This window comes from Acipenser ruthenus, chromosome 2 (genome assembly GCF_902713425.1).
Source record: "Acipenser ruthenus chromosome 2, fAciRut3.2 maternal haplotype, whole genome shotgun sequence".
Lineage (NCBI taxonomy): Eukaryota > Metazoa > Chordata > Actinopteri > Acipenseriformes > Acipenseridae > Acipenser > Acipenser ruthenus.
The window spans coordinates 15,197,721-15,218,692 of NC_081190.1; the positions used below are offsets into that span (position 1 = coordinate 15,197,721).

At 37.5% G+C, this 20,972-nt stretch overlaps 3 protein-coding genes across 7 annotated transcripts; 2 read left to right on the forward strand and 1 right to left on the reverse strand.

Moving 5' to 3' along the window:
* Window positions 1-975: 975 nt before the first annotated feature.
* LOC117404012 (chronophin) lies at window positions 976-10,630 on the forward strand. 3 transcript variants are annotated; one of them, XM_059006763.1, is made up of 5 exons: window positions 976-1,684; window positions 4,128-4,424; window positions 9,203-9,228; window positions 9,823-9,853; window positions 10,368-10,630. In XM_059006763.1, the coding sequence occupies exons 1-5, from the start codon at window positions 1,084-1,086 to the stop codon at window positions 10,565-10,567; spliced, it is 1,155 nt and encodes a 384-aa protein (XP_058862746.1). In that variant the 5' UTR covers window positions 976-1,083; the 3' UTR covers window positions 10,568-10,630. The 3 variants fall into 3 exon arrangements, with proteins under 3 accessions (XP_058862746.1, XP_058862754.1, XP_058862752.1); XM_059006771.1 differs by lacking the exon at window positions 4,128-4,424; XM_059006769.1 differs by lacking the exons at window positions 9,203-9,228; window positions 9,823-9,853; window positions 10,368-10,630 and having other exon boundaries at window positions 977-1,684; window positions 4,128-9,177.
* Window positions 10,631-11,365: 735 nt separating this feature from the next.
* LOC117404020 (alpha-ketoglutarate dehydrogenase component 4) lies at window positions 11,366-14,225 on the reverse strand. Of its 2 annotated transcripts, none has more exons than XM_034006634.3 (4): window positions 14,086-14,225; window positions 13,501-13,564; window positions 12,674-12,897; window positions 11,366-11,836 (listed from the first exon to the last, which is right to left on the reverse strand). In XM_034006634.3, exons 1-4 carry the CDS (start codon window positions 14,122-14,124, stop codon window positions 11,819-11,821), a joined length of 345 nt encoding a protein of 114 aa, XP_033862525.3. In that variant the 5' UTR covers window positions 14,125-14,225; the 3' UTR covers window positions 11,366-11,818. The 2 variants fall into 2 exon arrangements, with proteins under 2 accessions (XP_033862525.3, XP_034758627.2); XM_034902736.2 differs by having other exon boundaries at window positions 12,674-12,909.
* A 52-nt stretch (window positions 14,226-14,277) lies between these two features.
* LOC117404015 (centromere protein H) lies at window positions 14,278-20,514 on the forward strand. Of its 2 annotated transcripts, none has more exons than XM_034006626.3 (10): window positions 14,278-14,388; window positions 15,713-15,847; window positions 16,036-16,091; window positions 16,519-16,570; window positions 16,880-16,948; window positions 17,099-17,155; window positions 17,481-17,544; window positions 18,566-18,617; window positions 18,992-19,152; window positions 19,313-20,514. In XM_034006626.3, exons 1-10 carry the CDS (start codon window positions 14,330-14,332, stop codon window positions 19,403-19,405), a joined length of 798 nt encoding a protein of 265 aa, XP_033862517.2. In that variant the 5' UTR covers window positions 14,278-14,329; the 3' UTR covers window positions 19,406-20,514. The 2 variants fall into 2 exon arrangements, with proteins under 2 accessions (XP_033862517.2, XP_033862516.2); XM_034006625.3 differs by lacking the exon at window positions 14,278-14,388 and adding an exon at window positions 14,870-15,048.
* The last annotated feature ends 458 nt before the right edge of the window (window positions 20,515-20,972 follow it).

The window sequence follows — 20,972 nt, forward strand, 5'->3', positions numbered from 1 at the left end:
GCAATTGATGTTAATTTTGGATTCTCAAGACCAGTATGATAAAATGTTAGTCATTTACATGATTTACTATGAGGAAAACAGAAAATATAATTATAATAAAAATATACGATTTAACAATTTAACTCTGTTGTATAGACATTGTGGGAATAAAGAATGACTCCCAATTTATAGCAGCCAGAAAATGTTATTTTTAAAAATAGCAATACATGCTAATTGCCACAAGATGGCACCATGTAGTAGACTATACACAGCAGTACATTTATAGTGGGTAAATATCACAATTGCAATTGATTAACGTTGCACCATTTGATTGTATTTATATTTCTCAACGTGATCAAGGGTTGGAGGGACATGGAGATGGATTTACCCTCTTAATAGACGCTTTTAAAGCCACAAAAATGAGGCATTACGCGGTACAAAGGGGTCCATACCCCGGGGCACCTCGTAAAAATGAGTGCAACTGCATACGTTTTCTTTCTTTCTTTTTTAATGATATTTTTTTTATAAATTTTTAAAAACAACACATGTTTTTTTATGTAACCCAACCTCCCTGTCGCGATTTGCAGGTCCTCCTGTGTTGTGTTTGGCCATGTTGGTAAAAGCAGACTTTTGCTCCATTGGAAGAGAAAACAGGCATTGAGCGGGATAAGGTATAATTAGGGCGAGTGTTTTACCGTAATATTACGATTTAATCACATTATTCGAGTTTATGCACTACAGGGCACATGTGGGAGAGTTGAATTTGAACCACAAGTCAGATCAAACCAAAAATGAAAATAAATAAACGAAATACAAAAATAAATTTAAAAAATCATAAAGCCCACTTGTGAGAATGTAATCCTGTGAACAAAACGCAAAAATGGCCTTAGGGTATAAGCGTTTTCTGCACATAGGCGATAATACAATCTGTCACACAGACTTGATAGATAATGTCTGAACATAGAAGGAGATATACTTCCCGGGGTCATACAGGAGCCGAAAAAACAACAGGCTGAACTTCGGTTTAGGAATCCAGTCCAAAACAGCAGGGAACGCCCTCGTCTGTCAGTGACGTCATTTTAAAGCACACATACAATCAGTAATATGGCAGGTGCATTGAGCAGGAGGGGTTGCATAAAGATCCGAGGTCCTCAACTAAGAGAACTACTGGATTCAAAATGCAACATACTGTTCGATTGCGATGGGGTCATCTGGGAAGGAGAAAAAGCAATTCCCGGTGCTATAGAGGTGGTAAGCTTACTGAAAAACCAAGGGAAAAATGTATTCTTCGTTACCAACAATTGCACCAGGCCTAGGGACAGCTACATGCAGAAGTTTACGAGGTTGGGTTTTACTGACGTACAGAAGAGGGATATTTTTAGCTCTGCATACTGCTCTGCAGTTTACCTGAGGGATTTTGCCAACCTGCAAGGCAAGGTGTTCGTTATCGGGGGAGACGGGGTTTATAAGGAGCTCAGGGAAGCCGGGGTGCCCTTTGTGGAAAGTGAGCCGGAGACCCCTGGTATGACGATATCCGACTGCCCGCTCCATTCTGATGTCAAGGCGGTTCTGGTTGCATACGATGAAGATTTTAATTTTCTGAAGTTAGCTAAAGCATGCTGCTACTTGCGGGACTCAGAATGTCTGTTTATTGCTTCGGATCCAGACCCCTGGCACCCAGTTAGAGGAGGAAGAGTTACCCCTGGTAAGTTGAGAATGCATATCGACACTGTACATAACAATAATATCTTCTGAATTAGCGTTGCATCAGGTATTGTTTCAACGGTTTAATATCCCATATATATATATAATATATATTTCTCAAATATGGACAAGAGTACCATACTTCTATTTTTTACATTTACAAAAACAAATAGAAACAAAATAAACAAAAATACATTATAAAATAGTTTGTGTAATTACATTTCTTTAGGTCTTATTCACTTCTTATGGTCATACATGGACACATCTGCAGACTGGATCATTGGTCTGAAGCTGGTGCTGTTTTTAACAGCAGTCTTCTTAATCAGAATTCCATTCAGAATGTCTGTTTAGAAATTGATCCCGTCTAAGATCCGTCAAGTCAGTCAGTCACGTGTTATTGCATAAATTCCATCTAGGATATCCAGCATATTTCCAATACGTTTTGTTAAGGCGTCTCCCGAGCTCACTATGCTTTGTTTACTTACTTGGTTGAAGAACGCGTACACTCATTTCAGCACAGTATTATGAATTGATATTCATCTTTTGATACTTTTCACTGGTTTTGACACACTTCATTAAAGAAAATGCTCTTTCTCTGGGGTCGGGCATAGGATTTCTGGCGGTTCGGGGCTTTCAGCACCGATTTGTAAAACTATTTCTAAAGCCCCTCTTTGCCGCTTGCATTCTTCTTCCCGTGTCTTGTGTTTATGCTTGCTGCCCCCGAAAGAGACATTGTTTGCTGTATTCAAATCAAACTGACTGACCTGGAACTTACTTGTATTGCCCAGCAAATGTGAACAAGACAGTAAGTTCCAGGTCAGCCAGTTTGATTTTGCGTTAACACAAGTGAGATACATTGCGTCGGTTGAAATGTCAATGAGTGAAGTTCTTCCATTCTCTAGGCACGTGCCTAGTTTGCCATGCGTTAATCCGGCCCTGTGTATGTGCAAATTGTTTATATTTATGACCAAAACCTCAACTTTAAACACAGTGGCCGCAACTTCTTGATAAAAAAATCATGATCGGGTGCTCAGTGTTCGGTATTTGAGTTGTTAAAGTTGCCAAAATGAGTTGATTAAGAATTTAATAGCCATTCGAAAATACATGATTTTAATTAACGCAAGAACAGGGAAAGATACGACCATGCCCCGCTTGAGTAATGAAGATCCCCTAGTTGCTATCGGCATGATTGAAGGCGGCCTGTCTGTGAGAGAAGTTGCTCAGAGAATGAGATGATCTGATTCAACAATCAGCAGACTAGTCCAGAGAAACCAGGAAACCGGCTCTGTGAGGGACAGGCCACGTCCTGGATTGCAGAGGGTCACCACACCGACCCAGGACCGTTATGCTGACTGTTGTGTTGTGCAAGCCTTTGGTGCAGATTGAAGACAACCTTACTGCTCAGCAATACATTGATGAAGTCCTTGAGGCAACAGTTTTTCTGTTCCTGTAAGTCAATCCGGAAGTGTCGATTTTCCAGCAGGACAATGCAAGACCGCACAGTGCTAGGATTACAATTGCATGACTTCAAGAAAACAATGTTGAGGTCTTGCCATGACCAACTTTTTCTCCTGACCTGAGTCCAATAAAACATCTGTGGGACCAAATCGCCAGTGCCATCCACAGAAGACAACCACAACCAGCCATCCTTCACCAGCTGGCTGCAGCTGCACAGGAAGAGCTGCGGAACCCACAGCACTCTGTCCAGAGGCTGATCAGGTCTATGCGTCAACGCTGCCAGGATTGTGTTAATGCTCAGGGAGGTCATACCCATTACTAACTTTGCAATGTTTTCATTTTGACAGTGTGTCACATTTCATACTGAAAACTTTTCATGATTCTTATCACGATGCCTGAAGGTTTAAATAGAAAGGAATAGTAGATCTTTACAAACAGAGCATGTCTGTTTTGTTTACAGAGTTTCAGAAGCAAACAGGCTGAACCTTCAAGATGGTGGGCCCCATTTTCCACTGTCATGTGATGACTTGTTTTAATGTAGTAGGGTCAAAAGAAGATGCTACAAATGATAACATGTTATGTAATTAGACCTGTTTTGTATTTTCCGACAGCATACTCCCCATTTACTTTCTTATTGTGTGCTCCTTAAATGTATTTCCAACACATCTAGGAAAATCCAGACCTGTGAAAGTTAACATTATGCAGTCAAAACTGCATTTAGCAGATGTGCGCATCCTTATTTTTGTTTGTTCTTATTTTGTTTGCTTGTTCCTGTCAAATAATATACACACTGGGATGTTATACTTGCAGATGTGTTTTTTCTTTGCAGGTCTAGAATGTTATAATAAATGGGCCTCTTAGTATATTTTACAATACAAACAAAGGTCGCTATTGTTTTGTTTGGCACTCCATTAGGAAAGGTCACTGTGAGGCGGAGAGGGGAATCTGCTGGCTTCAGTACCTCTTTCACCTTTTTGTTCATACAGGTTCTGGAAGTCTCACTGCTGCCTTGGAAACTGCCACAAACAGAAAGGCCACTGTTATGGGGAAGCCGAGCAGGTTCATGTTTGAGTGCATCACCAGTCAGTGTGGTGCGGACGCCGCTCAGTCTCTCATGGTCGGCGACCGCCTGGAAACAGACATCCTGTTTGGGGCAAACTGTGGCCTTTCCACTGTGCTCACCCTGACCGGGGTGTCCACGATTGAGGAAGCCCAGGCTAACCTGGAAAGTGACAGTCCAGCGAAGCAGAATGCGGTACCAGATTATGTTGTGGACAGCATTGGTGACTTTTTACTTGCACTGAAAACCTAAACTAAATATTACACTTCACTATTCTACCATTCCAGCAACCAAATCTATAATACATGGAAACCCAGCCTTATACAACAGTTACATTATGTCACTTTCTCTCAACACTGTTTTTGTTTTTTTAACCTCAGTAATTCCTTTCACCCTCCTAATTGAGAGGTGTTCAGATAGGTTAGACCCTAAACCGGATGCTGTAGTGGTTCAGCATGCTGTACGTAAGTATCTAGCCACCAGCGTTGGTATTTAAAAAATGATTCCTTTTAATCTTAGAAATAGAAAAGTGCTAGTGGCAGATTAAGGGTTTGGGACCATCAGTTCAGTTAGGGCCGTGATTTCACACACGCCGGTAACAGTATCCAAGGAGCCATGTTGATTTATTGTACAGGAAAGCAGGTTAAATATTATAATGTATGACAATTTGTGACGCTTTACCCGATAGGTTGGATACAGTTATTTGAATTGAATTAAACCCTTGCTTGTAACCCTTAATTGCCTCCCGGTTCTGAAGTGAACTCCCTTAAGAGGATATTCTGCACAATCCTTCATGAAAAAGTAAACATTATCCGGCAAAACTGTCAGTTATTGTTGGACAGCTCTGGTTTAATTGAACCAATTTTAAACTGTTCAATAGTGATGCAACTTGATTTGGACATTCTTTAGGTTTTTGAGAGTATCAGAATCTAGAGATTCCATCTTTCTTTATGTACTTGCATGTTAACATCTATCTAGAGAACAGCTTGTCCAATTGGGATCAAACTGCCACACTTACATTTTTGCAAGTACACATGGCTGATGGAGGTAGGTCATGGTGAGCTATATTTTTTCATGATTCTGATAACTCTTAATTTCATATTTAAAACTATGATGAGGAATTAATGTTGCAATCATACTTTACTTCTTTATTTAGGTATTATTATTTGGCTCACAGAGGTAGTTACTCGTTGTAGGGATACCACCCAACATCTCCCTACAGCTAAAACCACCTTCCAAATGATCCTAAGGCCAAGCTGTTGTAGAATGTGCAAAAAAAAAAAGGAACGTGTTTGTGGGGAAACTGCAGCTTTGTTAATTTTATAGAAAAAATATTGTTACCATAACAGCAAAGAAGGGATTGGTTGCTGTATACAGACAAGCATGTGTATAGTGAAGGAAGCAACCATGCACACATCCTGTAGCACCTTCCTTTGTAATCGTCAGACACCTGGGACCATACCTGTCCGCATTGTGGAGTATATACCAGCACTCCATTATGCATTACATTTATATTCCATGTTAGACACCTGTCTCCTGGTTTTCTACAGAGGTCAGCTGTTCTGTTCTAATTCGGACACCTGTTCTAAAACCACTGCTACTGATGAATCGCTTCACAGGGACCCTGTCAGAAAGTGAACTTTATCAGTGAACTACAACTGTTATTTCAGACAGACAGAAGTAAATAAATGAATATGTTTTAAAACATTGTAATGTAACAGTGATAATGGCATTGCTGTGGCGAGTTCCTTGGTAACCTGCCACAGCAATATCATTATCGCTCTCTTTATTTTATAACAGATGTCATCTTGTGCAGTTTGGATGAGTGGACCGCAAAGATGAGCTTAAGCAGTTATACATATTGGAGATGACATCCTTGCACACAATGTATTATATAGTGCAAATCCTGAGTGTGTACCTACTTTACATTATCTCCAAATGTTTTTCATCAGAGGGCCTGGTTACATTCATTTCCTAGACCCTGTTAGTTGAGCTGTATTTGAGGTTTCAAAACGCTATTTTGAACATTTGTACTGTAAAAGGCTAAACATCTTGGTCAAGTAATATGTATTATTTTCGATTACCTCTACACAAATTGTAAGGCATTAATCCTAGATAAATTACAGGAATTCTCACAGCAGTATTCATTCTTTTAAACCCCTGAAACTTACAGATAATAGCAGGGAATGGTGTTGCTTTTACCCTGGCTGGGTGTCAAGACAAAAATAAATAAATACATTGCATATACAGAATGTGAAGAAGAAAATAAATATATATCTCTGAAAACAAACTTCATGTCTGATCCTAGACACAAAAAAATCAACTGCGTTTGTAACTAATCATTTTATTTTGTATGTTTTGCTTGTTGGGGGGGGGGGGATTATCTTTTGATATATGAAAAAAAATCCTGCTTTTTCATATTTTATACTGATTTTTATCATAAAACTCTTCTTACTGTAATTGGGTTGTAGAAGAGCTTTTGTGACATTACCTCAAATGTTTGTTTTTGAAGTGGTTTGGTAGTTTAATGAATGGAAGAGAATCTGTAGGTTTTAAAGATACATATATATTAAGATTTGATATTAGCAGTGCATCACAAAGCAACATTTGAAGAAATTATAGAGTGTGATATTGTGATACAGCCACCTGAAATTTATTTGAACCAATCTGTAAGACAGAAATGATGTCACCTTAAGATAAGCTATACTGTTGAAGTATTCTTTTTTAACTACATATTCTAAAACACCCTGTGTAGTGTGCTGTAAGATACAAGCTGATTGTCACCCGACTGATCCACTGGGGTGTATCGTACCGTACCCTATACAATATTCTATATGTATGTGACATCTTCAGACTTTTTGTTCAAAATTGCAAGCAAAAAAAAAATGTGTTCAAATTGCTTGATGCAAGTTTCTTCCACAGTTCCATGAACACTGCTTTGTGTTTTGTGGTCTAGTATTTCCTTTTATTAAAATTAAGAAAGTTGTTTTAATTAAAATAATAATAAATGGGCCTCACTGTACACCGTTGGGAAGGTTAACACTGCAGTATTAAAACCTTGAGTAAAAAACGAAATTCAGTTTGGATTAGAACAGCTTTTCCTGACACCTCAGTCTTGCCTCGAGTGTAAATGGAGTGGTGACTGTTCCGTGTTCATGTATTTCATGCCGTTCAGTTGTACTTAGACTCCTAGTTGCCAGGAAATGCCACACCTTTGAATGTGTTTAGTATGAAAGTCCTCACCAAGCACTGTACTGCCTGCTGCAACATTGTTTTTGTATCAATATTGCTGAACATTACAGATATTTATTTGTGATGTCATTTTGGCCTGTGATGTCATGTAGTGTTAATTTGCAAAGTATAATTGAATGTTTTGTATCTGGAAAAGCGGTCTGGTCTTTTTTTCTTTTTTCTTCAGTTCAGGCTGTGTGCAGGATGCTGGTATGGTTTGTTTGGATAAAACATAAAGAATTAGAAGCATGTGATAAGAAGCAAAAATTTTTTTTTTTTTTTTTTTTTTTGTGTCACGTAACTGATTCGATTGTTATGTAGCTAGCATCCGTGGGAGCTATTCTGTCCTATCTGTATGCTCCATCCACACAATGGAAGTCAGGTCTGGTCAACATGGCAGGACAGCAGAGCAGACAGACTTTCTTTTTTATTATAAGTCATCTATGGCAAATAAACTGTTAACTTATAGTAGAGGGCTGATAATAGGTGCTTGGTTGGCAGGTGTTTACTTATCCCAGAAAATGTACTGATTCCCACCAGCAAGTAATAACAATTTACATTTAAACTCCATACAGTCATCAGATTAAGAATCCTAATATGTCTGCCAAATTCAACAGATGGAAGGTGGGTGTGTCTGCTGTGCTGTGCAGCATAGACCTGCCTAAGAGAAATGCATTCCAGGCACACTGCATCAGCCAAGATAACCCAATCAATATATATAAGTATACTGGCAGACTTAGCAAGGCTTGCGAATAAAGCCTAGACCTCCCTGCTGAAGATCTCTTGATTATTTTGTGTTTGTTTTATTGTAATGATGTTCCGAGTTTTTACACTTTGAATGCAACACCATGGCTTGTGTGTTTTCATTTAGGGGGATACAAAAATTGAAATAAACAAGCTTGTCCATAAATAGTTTACAAAAACACCGGAGGTTTCATTCCACACTATAATACGTGCTACATAAACTGCGTGCAAATTCTGTGGAAGCTTTCTTCTGCTGATAGGCTATATGGAAAACCCAAACGTTCTAGAAAATCTGCGTCTACATTCTGCTGTGCTTGCAGGTTACGCCTGCATTTCAAAAGCACAGCAGTCTTTATATAAAAAGACGCAATTGCAAGAAGCCTGCATGCTTACCCTGACATTTTATTTTCAAACAAAAAAGCACTGTCTGTGTTAAGTTACTCTTAAATGCACAGGCCAAGTTTATAGGTTTTGTAAAGAGCAAAGGGATGATACATTTCAAGGTTTTATCGTGTACTGGGGACATTTTACGAAGCGTACGAATATTTGTGAATACAGTAGAATAGGTCTGGGATTCCATTTGCAGAATAACGATGAATCAATTTACCGAAAGTGTGTTCTGCAGTAAATACAGTATTGCTGCAGTTTGTGTCCAGTCCTGTGGTTAACCCTGTGTGTTCCAGAGCACCCCTTCAGATGTCTTATGACATTCCAGTTACGTTGTAAGAACCAGTGTTCTAGAACAGCTGACCGTTTAATTTAATGTATTTATTGCTACTGAGGAACAGGCCAAGAACAAGGAAACAATTACTTGAATTTCGGAAACCTTTTTTTGTTTGTTTGTTTGTTTTGTTTTTAAACCTGTGCCAATATGGGTTTTACCTTTTTAAATATATTAATAACAATGACAATAATAACAGTCCCAGCGCTGGAAGGTAATTTACATTTCGAACTGCTGTACCTGTATTCTGTTTATTCAATAAATATTGATGTTGACGGGTTTTTTTTTCTTTCTTTCTTCAACAGGACCAACTGTGATTAACGAAAAACTGGTAAGATGTCACTAACTAGATTTATTTACTTATCTAAATGTAGTGGTAACCGCAGATACATGTGACACATGACACTTTGCTAGTCGTTGAGAAATCCATAAGGACCCTGTGTTATGGCAAATGATTAAATCCCAATAAAAAAACGCACAAAAATATTGTTTTTACTGTGTTCACTAATATTCGCGCAACGAAATCGCCACGGGACTCGTTTAGGACTACAGTGGAGGGGGCGACATTTGCCAGGACACCTGCAGATACCATCCGGTGCCGGCGTAAAGGCACTTCGGATATTCTGTTGTTTATAGCAGTCAACAGGAGCTGCTGAAGCCCGGTAAAAACACCATAACACTGCTTTGTCAAAACGTAATAAAAAATAAAATAAAAAAACCCCACAATATTTGAGTAATTGCAGGAACAACCAATAACTTGTAACTTGTTTCTTTCAGTATTTGTACATATACGTTAGTGGTTTATAGCAGTACTGTTTGGGGGCAAAGGTGTGAAACTGAGATTAAATATGGAACAATTAGATGAGCTGCCAGTGTTTATGATGCTGATAATCACATTTTCCTATTTATTATTTTACATTTTAAGGCTGCCGGGTCACACCTTGTTGATGAGACAGGTGAGGAAGTGTTTATTGGTTTATTCATTTTCAATGTGTATATGTAAAAAAAAAAAAAAAAAAAAAAAAAACCTGCAACATGGTCACTTTTGAGTTAATAGAGTGCACCTTACATGATGACTGGTTCACCTTGCTAAATGAATCCAATTACTAAACTGTACACTGACATTTATGAATGCTACATCGCTCTGTTGCAAGTCAGTTTCAGTCACACCAGGCCATACAACAGATCTCACTATGATAAAGAGCTGATAGTACAGTAGGTGCTTGGTTGACAGGTGCTTCTGTATCCAAGACTGCAGTCATTTTGAAGAACAGACTTGCTGCAGACTTCTACCCTTAAATTCCTTGAAGGTGGTATAATCCAGAGCACTGAACCACTTTGCAGACTTGTCACAACAAACCAGTGTATTCATTTATTCTTTTAAAACATTTGAAAACAAGAAGTAACAAAAAATGTAATTCAACTGTATTTTTAAGTAAAATTATTATTTTTTAAAATCCTTTTTTCAAGGAAATGTAAAAGGAAGCATTAACAGCAAAGAGCCTGCTCCCATGGAGAAGCCAAACATTGAGGATAGAAGTTCTGAATATGTTGTCCAGTTCTTCAATGATGTCGATGGACACAAATCTCAAAGAAAGAATAAACAACTAACTAAGAGAGCAGCAAGAGTAGAATATTGGTTTATTAATTCAGTGGACCAGTACGATTAGATTGTTGTATTGAAAATTTGGGTATATTTTATATTTAAAAATAAACATGACATGTTACATTAATTACCTACTACTACATTTGGTTTATATATCAGGGAAAATGCTTAGGCCACTACATTTAACCTTTATTTCCATTATAGAAATAGCAGGATAACTAATACCTTGGTAATTAAATGTTTTATGACACTTTGCACTTGCATTTGGTCAAAGATGAACTTATGGGGGCTCCTGAGTGGCACATAGGGTAAAGGCGCTCCACATGGAGTGCAGGATGCGCCCTATAGCCTGGACATCGCTGGTTCGAGTCCAGACTATTCCATTGCTGACCATGGACTGGAGTTCCCAGAGGGCGGCGCACAATTGGTCGAGCGCTGCCCGGGGGCAGGACTTAGGTTGGCCAGGGTGTCCTCGGCTCAACGCGCACCAGCGACCCCTGTAGTCTGGCCGCGGGCTTGCCTGTAAGCTGCCCAGAGCTGTGTTGTCCTCCAACGCTGTAACTCCGTGGTGGCTGCATGGTGAGTCTGTAGCATGAAAAGTAGCAGTTGGCTCACGGCAAACAGTTCGGAGGACACGGTGTGTTCGGAGGACACGGTGTGTTCGTCTTCGCCGCTCCCGAATCAGCGCGAGGGTGGTAGCAGTGGGGAGAAAATTGGGAGAAAATAATTGGCGACTACTAAAAATTAAAAAAAATAATAATATGAACTTGTAATTGTGGATACTAGATACATATGTGTGATCTTGTTGATCATTTAACACTAAAACATCATTTTTGAAGTTAAATGAAGGAGACCTGACGGGTGAATCTGAACCTTCATTTTATTCAACACTGGTACTGCAATGCAATGCTTAGTAAAATATGCAGTAATATATGCATTTTGGTTTGGGAAGTACTTTATGTAACTAAATAATCCCCCAATAGTCTAAAGTTGTTGAAAAGGGAAAAAATACTTTCACTATATGCATAAAATCAAAACCATTAAACATATACAATTGTGGTGTTGTAATTACTTGTAAATCCAGAATTAGTGTTTACATAAATCCTTTACAGTTTACATTAATACAAAACAACCTACAAATGCTATGTAGGCATAACATTATTGTTTCTTTGCCAAGAATAAAGCATTCTTTATTTTGATGTTTATCTTTTGAAAACCAGCCCTCGCAAACAAAACAAAACAAAAAAACATTTAGCATCTCAGGAAAATGAGAGATTTCCAGCTATAAGGTGTCCATGCGTAGATGAATTCAGTTTCATTCTGGTCCTCCGCGCTGTAAAAAAAAAAACAAGAACAACAGTTATAAACAAGGGCTCTGTTCAGACTACACTATTGAAAATACACATTCACAGGGATTTTTAGAGCCAAATGAGGACACCTGACAGACTTCACAATTTTAATGGATTACCTTTCCGCTGCAGAAAGTTCAAGGTAAATATGTATTTGACATTTTTGGTAATGCCCTTTCAAGGGCACATGATGAACAAAGGGAAATTATAAACATGTAAATCTTAGAAAAAGCACTGTTGCAGGGCTTCTGGGAGTTAGAGTCCTTGTAAAAGGAAAGGAAGTCTAGGGCAGATAAATATACAAGAGTGCTGGGCATTTTTTTTTGTTCATCAATTGCTTGAGAAAATGTGATAAAAAATGAACACACATCTACCATTACGTATGATTCTTTCATACGTAATGGTTCTTTCATGATTCTTTCATATATAGATAACTTCAGTAATATTTAGCTGTAGAAGAGTCTGAAAAACTACTAAAACTGTTCATCTTATTTATCAAACTTGTAAATATATATATGTGTGTGTGTGTGTGTGATGCATCAGTAATTTCCCTTTTAAAACCTTTTGCTCTACAAGATTTCTATTTTTTATTTCTTAATTTTGGTCTTAAAACTTTCAAACTTCACAAAATATTGTATCTGCAACAACTTAAGCACTACCACTTAAAAGGGATATATAGGAATTAAAGGATCTATTCTGAAAAGCAATGTGCGGATGTAAATTTTGTTGTGTTGATCCTTGAAAAAATGCCCCTGGCAGAATAATAATACAAAATTGTTCCGTCAAAAAAAAAAAAGCAAAGAAATGGACTGAACCCCCACCTGGATATAACCCATTTCTTCTTCTGCCATCGTCCTCCTCCTGTATTTGTGAGGAAGGGCTCTCACTGAGCTTGCCGTGTCGGGGGGGCCTGGTAACCAGCTAAGTGATGCTGAGCTTGGAGGACCTGGCGGTCTGGATGCAGATCCTACTGCCGACTGTGCCATCTGGGTCCCGGTGGATTGTGGTGGCGAGGTCATTTTCATTGTTTTTAGTGCTTCCTGCACTGAAACAAAAACTACCACCTATTAGCACGTGCCTGAAAACCACCTCTCTTAGCTAACATGCACGTGAAAACTCTTATCAGGCCAAGTCATTGTGGCCACATAGCAGAGCAATAGGGGTCTAATCATAGCACATATCTGGGTCTGAATTCATTTGTATTTGTAAAAGTGTATTCATTCGGTCACTGTAGTTCTAGGTTTTATAGTGTCATCACACAAGCACTGCTGCTGTTGCACTACAGCTAGAAATCCAAAGCACATCGCTGTGGAGTGAATAATGAGTAAATAATACAAGGAGTAAATAATATATTGCTAGTGAATAATGCTTTCCTGAATTTAACATAACATCAGTCTTTTTTCATTATACCGACCTCTGCTGGTCAGCTGAACCAAAACACTTTATTTTGTCTTTCAGTACATTGAGTTTTTCTGTCCCTTTGTCGGTGCTTTTTTATATTTGAAAAAAAAAAAAAAACATTTAAATTACTTCAGAGTCTATCTATTAAAGTGTAATAACCAAGACAAAAAACGTAGCTCTTATTAGCATACATGTATATTCACATACAAAGGTTGTTTCAAGAACTCGTTCAAATATTTAGACTTACCATTAGGCCTCGGGCTGCCAAGTCTATCAGGGAATTTTATTAAAGGCGCATGAGATTTCACCGTCTAGAAGAATGGCAAAATATCGATAGCATTAGAGCATGCACAAAGTCAAAGGTTAAAAAGACGAGCTAAGCTTCAGGAATGTCCATACCCATTGTTATCACAATTGTAAAACTATAAACATATGTTAATGTTCGTCTCTGCTGTGTCCTTTTCGTTTTGTATAATAAACACACGTTTCTCGAATGTTTTTGTAAGGTTTCAACTACACTGCAGACATGATTTAGCACGTATATTTCTTTACTGACGATCCCATTGTCATCACCGAATACTAGGAAAATAAACATTTAGACTTATATTTACTTAGTCACCTACCGCTGCAATCTGACTAAATGTGTACAAAAATCAATTTAACCTTGCGTCATTTGCAATCGGTATTCCACAGGTCGATTTTCCAATTCTTACATTGGCATTGGAATCGACATGTGTACAACATCAATGACACCAGTGTCCTCGTCAGAACTGTGAATTAAAAAAATTACCAGATTTGAATGTTTCAACATTTCAAGTTGTACATTATTTACCTGTACTACCCTACTGGCAGCTGCCATTTTGCTCCCCATGTTGACCTTCGCAAGTTTGTGCTTCCGGGATCCAAAGCAAGCGAACTTTAAATGCAGTTTAGATTATTATCTGGAGATGGCGCTTCTTCCTTTGTTATCGTGACTTCCCAACCATGCTAAGGAAACAAGACAGGAGGACCATCAACTGGAAAATACTACTAATGAAAATGCTTTTCTGGCAATAATATTAGTTGAAAATTATGTTATGATAATGAGCGGGCGGTGCATTGTGATATCCCGCGTGGCAATGGCCTCAGCAGTGTTGTAAGTGTACATTTCGTAGTAATGTCATACCCCCGTTTAGAGTATTGTTACTATGGGATTTACAGTACAGTGGTCATAGCTGAACCACAAACGTACCCTAATCTCACACATTCAAAATAAATATGCTTATAAAATATCCTTATCTTCTGCAAACCTGTTCGACGCTTCGCCAGTGAAAACATTTCTTTTTTTGTGTGGCCAAGTGCGGCTAGATTATTATTTTGTATGAATAATGCAACACTTTTATTCGAAAAGGAAGAAACGATTTCTCTTCGAGCCACACAACACGTCGACAATACGTAACCCAACCAATCACAGCTGGCTGTAGCGTCAGAAACCGCAACAAAATAACTCCAATATGATTGGCCAGCTCCAAGAACTCTGGGTTAGATTAATACGGTCTATTTTTCAGGCGGTAGATTCCGTTTTTGTATATTGACCAATCAGAGGGCAAAGATCATTTGGACGTGAGATTGATTTATATATTAACCAATAGTGAGGCCAATCTTTTGTAAAGTGTCTTTTGGTATTTTTGTCTGCACCAATCATGGGTGTCGGTGGGCGAGCTTGCGAAGCAGTGTTTGTTGTTCAGGAACATTGAATGACGGCTGTCTTGACTGGAACAGGGAATGTGGAAGAGCAGTTAGAAGCGGTGATAGGGTGAGTTCAGAGGTGTTCCTCGAGTCGAGCTGACACATAATTCGTTATTTACTGTCACTGTTATTATTTATCTTTATTTTTATTTTTTAAATCCCACCTGTAATTTTGTCTGGATAACCATACAAAGGGTTTCATTCAAACGTTTCACACTCAAATATATTTCATTTTTTCAGATTTCTTTTTATATAAATACATATTTGATCAACAGGTTACTTGCTGATTTGTATCTAAGCTGCAATACTTTCAAGCCCTTGTCTTACGAGTCTTATCAGTCTGCTCCTTCCTTCACTCCATAAATATTATACGTGCCCAGTTTTTAATTTATGCCACCAGATTTATTTTTATTAGAGCAATTATTCATAAGCTCTGGATGCTCCCAAGCCTTCTTTTTTATTTTTGTTTCTTTACTATAGCCGTCTCTCTATAAAACTCAGTACAGTCTTACAACAACTGGATATATTTAAAACACACGTACATTTACTATCACTTTACGGTAAATGAACAACCAGCCCTATTATAACTTTTGTGTATTCACTTTTTGCTCAGGAAATGGTTTATGAAATAATGATAACTGAAAGAGACTTACCAATAGCCTGGAATCCCTGAAGATATTTAAAAGATGCAACATCGGTTCAGTGAAATGTGGTTTTATTCTTTCCCACAGATATACAGGAGCAATGGATGCCTTCCAGAACCTTCATGAAGCTTGTTCAAAGCTTGGACATCTGGCTTTAAACAGCTGTCAGTCACCAGTACCTGCCAATACAGACAATGAAGAATCACTTGCGCGTATTCTCAGGTTTGTTGTGCTGTATTGGATGCATTGGTTGTCGTCATAATGTGCACCTGTGAAATACAGTATTTTGTTTTATAAACTCATCCATCAGCGTTCTGCAACTCTTGATTTCCCATGGAGGTTGAATGTGTTGATTGACACAGCTTTAAAAAGTCTTCCTAGTAGTATTGCTTTTATTTCTTCCTTTGCAGGTTAAGAGAACAAGTGGCGGACCAGTGTTTGGAAATGAAAATCAGAATAAAGTCAGGTTAGTACTGTTTTAAAAATATCTGTATGCTATTTTATTTATAACTCTAGAAAACCATCTAAGAATTCTGTGGCAATTTAACTCTTTCAACACAGCAGACCAGTATACAGACTTGGGAAAGATCCACTCAAAACTGCCAACCGTTCTAGTTTAGAAAAGATAACTGCTCAAAACCGCAGACAGTAAACCGATCTAATCTACTAATGTTGTCAAACCCTTTAATATCACTTCAAAGGGAATCAGTAAAAAGGCCACCAATTGCTGTGGAACTGTGGAAATAAAGATTGCATTCATTACTAGAGTGTTCATTAATACGAAATGTATAAAGTATAGTCAAGTCTACTGTACATCTAACTGGCACTAGCCTGTCTTGCCTCGGTTGAGATATTATTTCAGTGTGTCACTCATGTTATGATTCATTTAACAGATCAAGGCAATTATAGCATCCCTGGAATCCTTGCAGAAGAAAACCCAGATATGTAAGTCTGTTTCCTTCTTGTAGTGGACTGGTCCCATTTATTTATTTATTATAAATGTATGTTTTATGAAGTTTTCAGCCATTAACTTGTATCCTAGAATCAAATGGAGAGTATACGCTACTACTGCACAGATCAATGGGATTATTATTATTTATTTATTTCTGTTGTGTATTAAATGTATTATACAATACAGTTTTAACCCTTGTCAAATAAATACATTAAATAATACATAGTAAAAATTCTGATGTGGAACAGCTGGGCTTTTCATAAAAGTGTTACGTTAACTATGTTTGTCTTTTATTCTGACAGAACGGAAATGACAAAAGATTTAGAAGATGTGAAACTCTCTATCCACAACAAAACATTGGCCCTACACAGGTAACTCCAGGGGTGTCTTGGTGAGGCTGGATGACCTTGACCTATGCGCATTGTGGATTAATACAAACTACTATCTGAATTCAAGTAACATTTCTGATGGTTATACCACTATACAGTATCACATAAAATATATAATATATTGTTCAACAGAATGCAGTTTACCCATGCCGTGTTGGAAAAGATGAAAGAAAATGACAAAGAAGCACAGTAAGTAATGTTTTACTCTAAAGTGGAATTAAGGATTGTTAGCATTTGTGTTTTCTAAAGTAAGCAGGGTGCAGCCAGTTTAACTTAAGCTAGTGTTGGGAAGGTAGCCAAAACCTGCCTAGAGTAGACCATTGTTTTAATACAAATTGTCACATGCAGCATTTAATGCATTACTTAGCAGCAATTGAATCAATTAAATTCAAAAGTAATTGGTCGAATGCTGTGGCTACAACTGGTAAACACTTATGGGTTGGTGCTCCTTAAGGGGTAAAATAAATTTAAATTAAAAAACAGTGTATTAATCCGAACTTTATTCTAACTGTAGGTTAATGAAGGCAACAGGGAAGCACACACTAAGCCTCTGTTCACGTATATTCAGATTAAAACAGGTAAGTGCTGTCTGTTAAAACAGACCTTTCTAACAGTAGCCTTCACTGTGACTTGTGACCTAAAATGGCTGCCGTACTGTGGTCAGTTGTTGTTTTATTTTTTGTTTCTGGATGAGCAAACACTGAGATATTGGCTTCATACTCGGTACACAGCTGCCTTGTGATTATGGCATCATACACGTCATCTGCTGCTATACAGAAAACAGTGCATGTAGTCTACAGTGTGTTGTAAGTTCATATACAATCTGTTTGCTACAAATGGTAAATAAAACTGCAGGAAATATGGGTATGCCAACGTTACCTAGGCATACAAGCTTGTCTTGCCTTCATGTCGCATGTTTTATTGTCTGAAAATTAAACTATATAGTTTATAGCACATGTGCACACAGCTGAGTCATATCAAAACAAATGACTGTATTTCTTATGACTACATAACAAGCATGTCCGGGTGTTCATTCCCCGCAATGGCTGTGCATTTAAAAATAGAGCAATTAGTAACTTGAAAACGTAGATTACTGTATATCAACTGTATGCACACAATTTGACATTGACAGTTTCTCTAGATATACAGTCTGTACAAATGTAGTGTGTCGTATTAACGGCGAGACAGTCAGACAGTGTGCCTCTATATACTCCCAGATTCTGATATTCTTAACTACAGTATGTGCTTAAGAATTTATTTTTCATCATAATGTAATGAGCGTTCCTCTAGTGACAAAGACAGTTTCCATACACCCTCCAGATTATGACATATTCAATAATGTCCTTTGCACGTTTCATCAGAATCTGACAAGGGGTTCTCCAGGTAAATGACAACATGTAAGTGTGACATGCAGACAGGCAGCCTCCATACACCCCCATATTATGATATACATGCTAAAGAAGATCATTGGGTAACTTAGTAGGGGGCAATAAATATTTAAAAAATAGAGTATACATTTGTCCATAAGATTCTCACATTTGGTTGAAACACAAACATTGCATTATCTGATTATTTATACTTCTGAAATCTGTGACTCAGGAGTCCAGTGAAATTGAAGACCAGGTACGAGAAGTTAGGAAAAGGAGATTAGGTAAGTGTTTATTGGACATAATTCACTTAAATCTATAGCTATTGCAAGAAAGAAAGGTTATTTATGATGCAAGGCCATTTAGGACTGTAGTTATAACTACATGGCTATAATTAAATGTTTAGAAACTGCATAGTTGATGGTATATAATATTCAAATGGCTGAGCTGGATTTGTGCTGCCTAATAAATGAATGGCTATCTGCTCTGATGAGGTAAAACAACCTTAAACATGGTATAAACACCAGTTTAGGACCAGTTTGAAGCAAAACCACAGGGCCAGGATGGAACTACTAGCCTAAACAGTGCATGCAGTACAATGAAGTGATCGTCTATTATATGAAAAATAATGAACTGCTGTAAAATATTTTACACTCAGCACTGAAGAAAGAAGCTCTTGGGAAATTGATGGAAATCCGAGCAGCAAAAAAGAGAAAGGAAGAGAAGATGCAAGCATTGCAGAGTGAGATGTTGAAGAAAGGTCAGGGGAGCATGGAGAAGCATCTCAAGATGGTTACTCTGGTGCAAAATGTACTTCAGGTACAGTCTTGTCACATCACTACAGAGACATGCACCGCATATGTTGTTTTCATGCATTGCTGTATTAGAGTTTCTTTTAAAAAGAGATTCTGATAAGCGCACAGCAAGCGCCGTACCTGACCAGCAGTACATCACATATTCTGCTGTTTTTGTTTTTCAGGGGATTATCATTGGCAGCCGAGTGAACTGGGCTGCAGACCCGAAATTAAAAGAAATCGCCCTGGGGCTCGAGAAGAATCCAGCCTTCGACTGAAATAACAGGAAGTACACTGAAGCTTAATACGAGACAGCACAGATCTTCAGTTCAACTGGAGAAGATGAGTGGATTACTCCCTATGCATTAGTAAATACTCTTTTTTTAAACATGATTTTTTTAGTTTTTTTAATAATGGTGGATTTTGTATTATTTGAAATGTATGCATTTAACAAACACCTGTTTTTAAGGTACAATGTCCTTTTCCTTTTAGTGTGTGTGTGTTTTTTTTAATGTAGAAACTGTATATCATTCTTTTAAGAACATTTTTTGACATTTTACATTTTTGTTACTTGGCGTTCAGTTTGATCAACTAAAACCCGGCCAGGATAAATCACAGCTGGATTTTGTTTACAGCACTGCAATCTCCCTGGAATTGCTAAAAAAATAAATGGTTGATGTGATCCAGTTGGATTCTAAGTGCTGTAAAATGCTCTAAGAAAATGTAGCTGTGACTTCTCCTGGCAGAGTATACAGTAAACTGATCAATTCAATCCCTTGGAGTAAAATAGCTTGTACAGGCCATGGTAACGTTCTCATCCACGCAGTAAAAAAATACTGTAAAATAAGTGTTCATTTTTAATTGTATTGTATTTTATTAGTATTATTCGTGTCAACTACTTGTGGCCAATTATTATTATTTCTTATAAACTGTTGCTGCATTGTTTAGTTGTGAACATGCTGATGTCTAGAAAATGTATTCTGTTCTGTCTTAATCTGTGAAATCAGTATATTTGCTGGCTTTTGATTGAAAACTTTAACAGACAGTACAAATATACACCAAACTTTTACTTAAATTAGAAAGAAAAGAGACAGTAATAAGACATTCTGTTGTAGGACATTAACATAAGTAAAGGATGTATTACAGTATAAAACTAAAACCTAGCAAGTATCTTAATTAACCATTGCTACAGTTTCTAATTTGTTTTACTGTTCATATTCTCTTTTTTTTAATGGGGTGGGAATTGCTGCACATGTGTCAAAAAAGATGTGTCTTTTTATTGTATGTGAAAAAAACAACATTATTTTCTGTAAATTATTTCTGTTGCATACATTCTGTTGGCTGCCTGCTCTAAAACATTTGTTATTAAAGCAGCTTGAAGTTTTGACACTTGGTTAGTGCTTTATTTGTCGTCTGTCAGATTAAACCAGGCTCTGTTTTTTTATTATTATTATTTCGTAACGCATCTCCTCTGAAGCAGATCTCCAGCATTAATGCGTAGGATTAGTGGAAACGTAAATACTTTATGAAACTCGCTCTGATTTGGAATTCTTAACCTTGTCATCATTAAAAAAAAATAAGAAGAATTTTAAGAATCAATGCCTTAATTATTCTAAATGTGAGTTTATTCTCAGTTGAATTCTTTTAGGTCTTAAAATACATTATTGTGTATATAAATATGTTCCTGCATTATCATAGTGAGAGATAAAATGTGTTTTCAAACAAGTGTCACCCTTGTGATGTCATTAGTCTGTGTGCACTCAGGATGTGCCCTGTAGATAAAGCACTGGACCACAATTGACATTGATATGTGTTCTGAAAGATGTATATTATACTCTGGCTTTT

Bases quoted from the DNA above. Each gene is read 5' to 3' on its own strand.
- LOC117404020 (XM_034902736.2), bottom strand. From the start codon at position 14,124: ATGGGGAGCAAAATGGCAGCTGCCAGTAGGGTAGTACAG. The intron at 13,565-14,085 runs GTAAATAATGTA...CCATTCTTCTAG, and splicing joins CTGCCAGTAGGGTAGTACAG to ACGGTGAAATCTCATGCGCC. The intron at 12,910-13,500 runs GTAAGTCTAAAT...AATAGGTGGTAG, and splicing joins TGGCAGCCCGAGGCCTAATG to TTTTTGTTTCAGTGCAGGAA.
- LOC117404015 (XM_034006626.3), top strand. From the start codon at position 14,330: ATGATAATGAGCGGGCGGTGCATTGTGATATCCCGCGTGGCAATGGCC. The intron at 16,092-16,518 runs GTTAGTACTGTT...TTCATTTAACAG, and splicing joins GAAAATCAGAATAAAGTCAG to ATCAAGGCAATTATAGCATC. The intron at 17,545-18,565 runs GTAAGTGCTGTC...TCTGTGACTCAG, and splicing joins GTATATTCAGATTAAAACAG to GAGTCCAGTGAAATTGAAGA.
- LOC117404012 (XM_059006763.1), top strand. From the start codon at position 1,084: ATGGCAGGTGCATTGAGCAGGAGGGGTTGCATAAAGATCCGAGGTCCT. The intron at 1,685-4,127 runs GTAAGTTGAGAA...TTGTTCATACAG, and splicing joins AGGAGGAAGAGTTACCCCTG to GTTCTGGAAGTCTCACTGCT. The intron at 4,425-9,202 runs GTGACTTTTTAC...TTTCTTCAACAG, and splicing joins TTATGTTGTGGACAGCATTG to GACCAACTGTGATTAACGAA.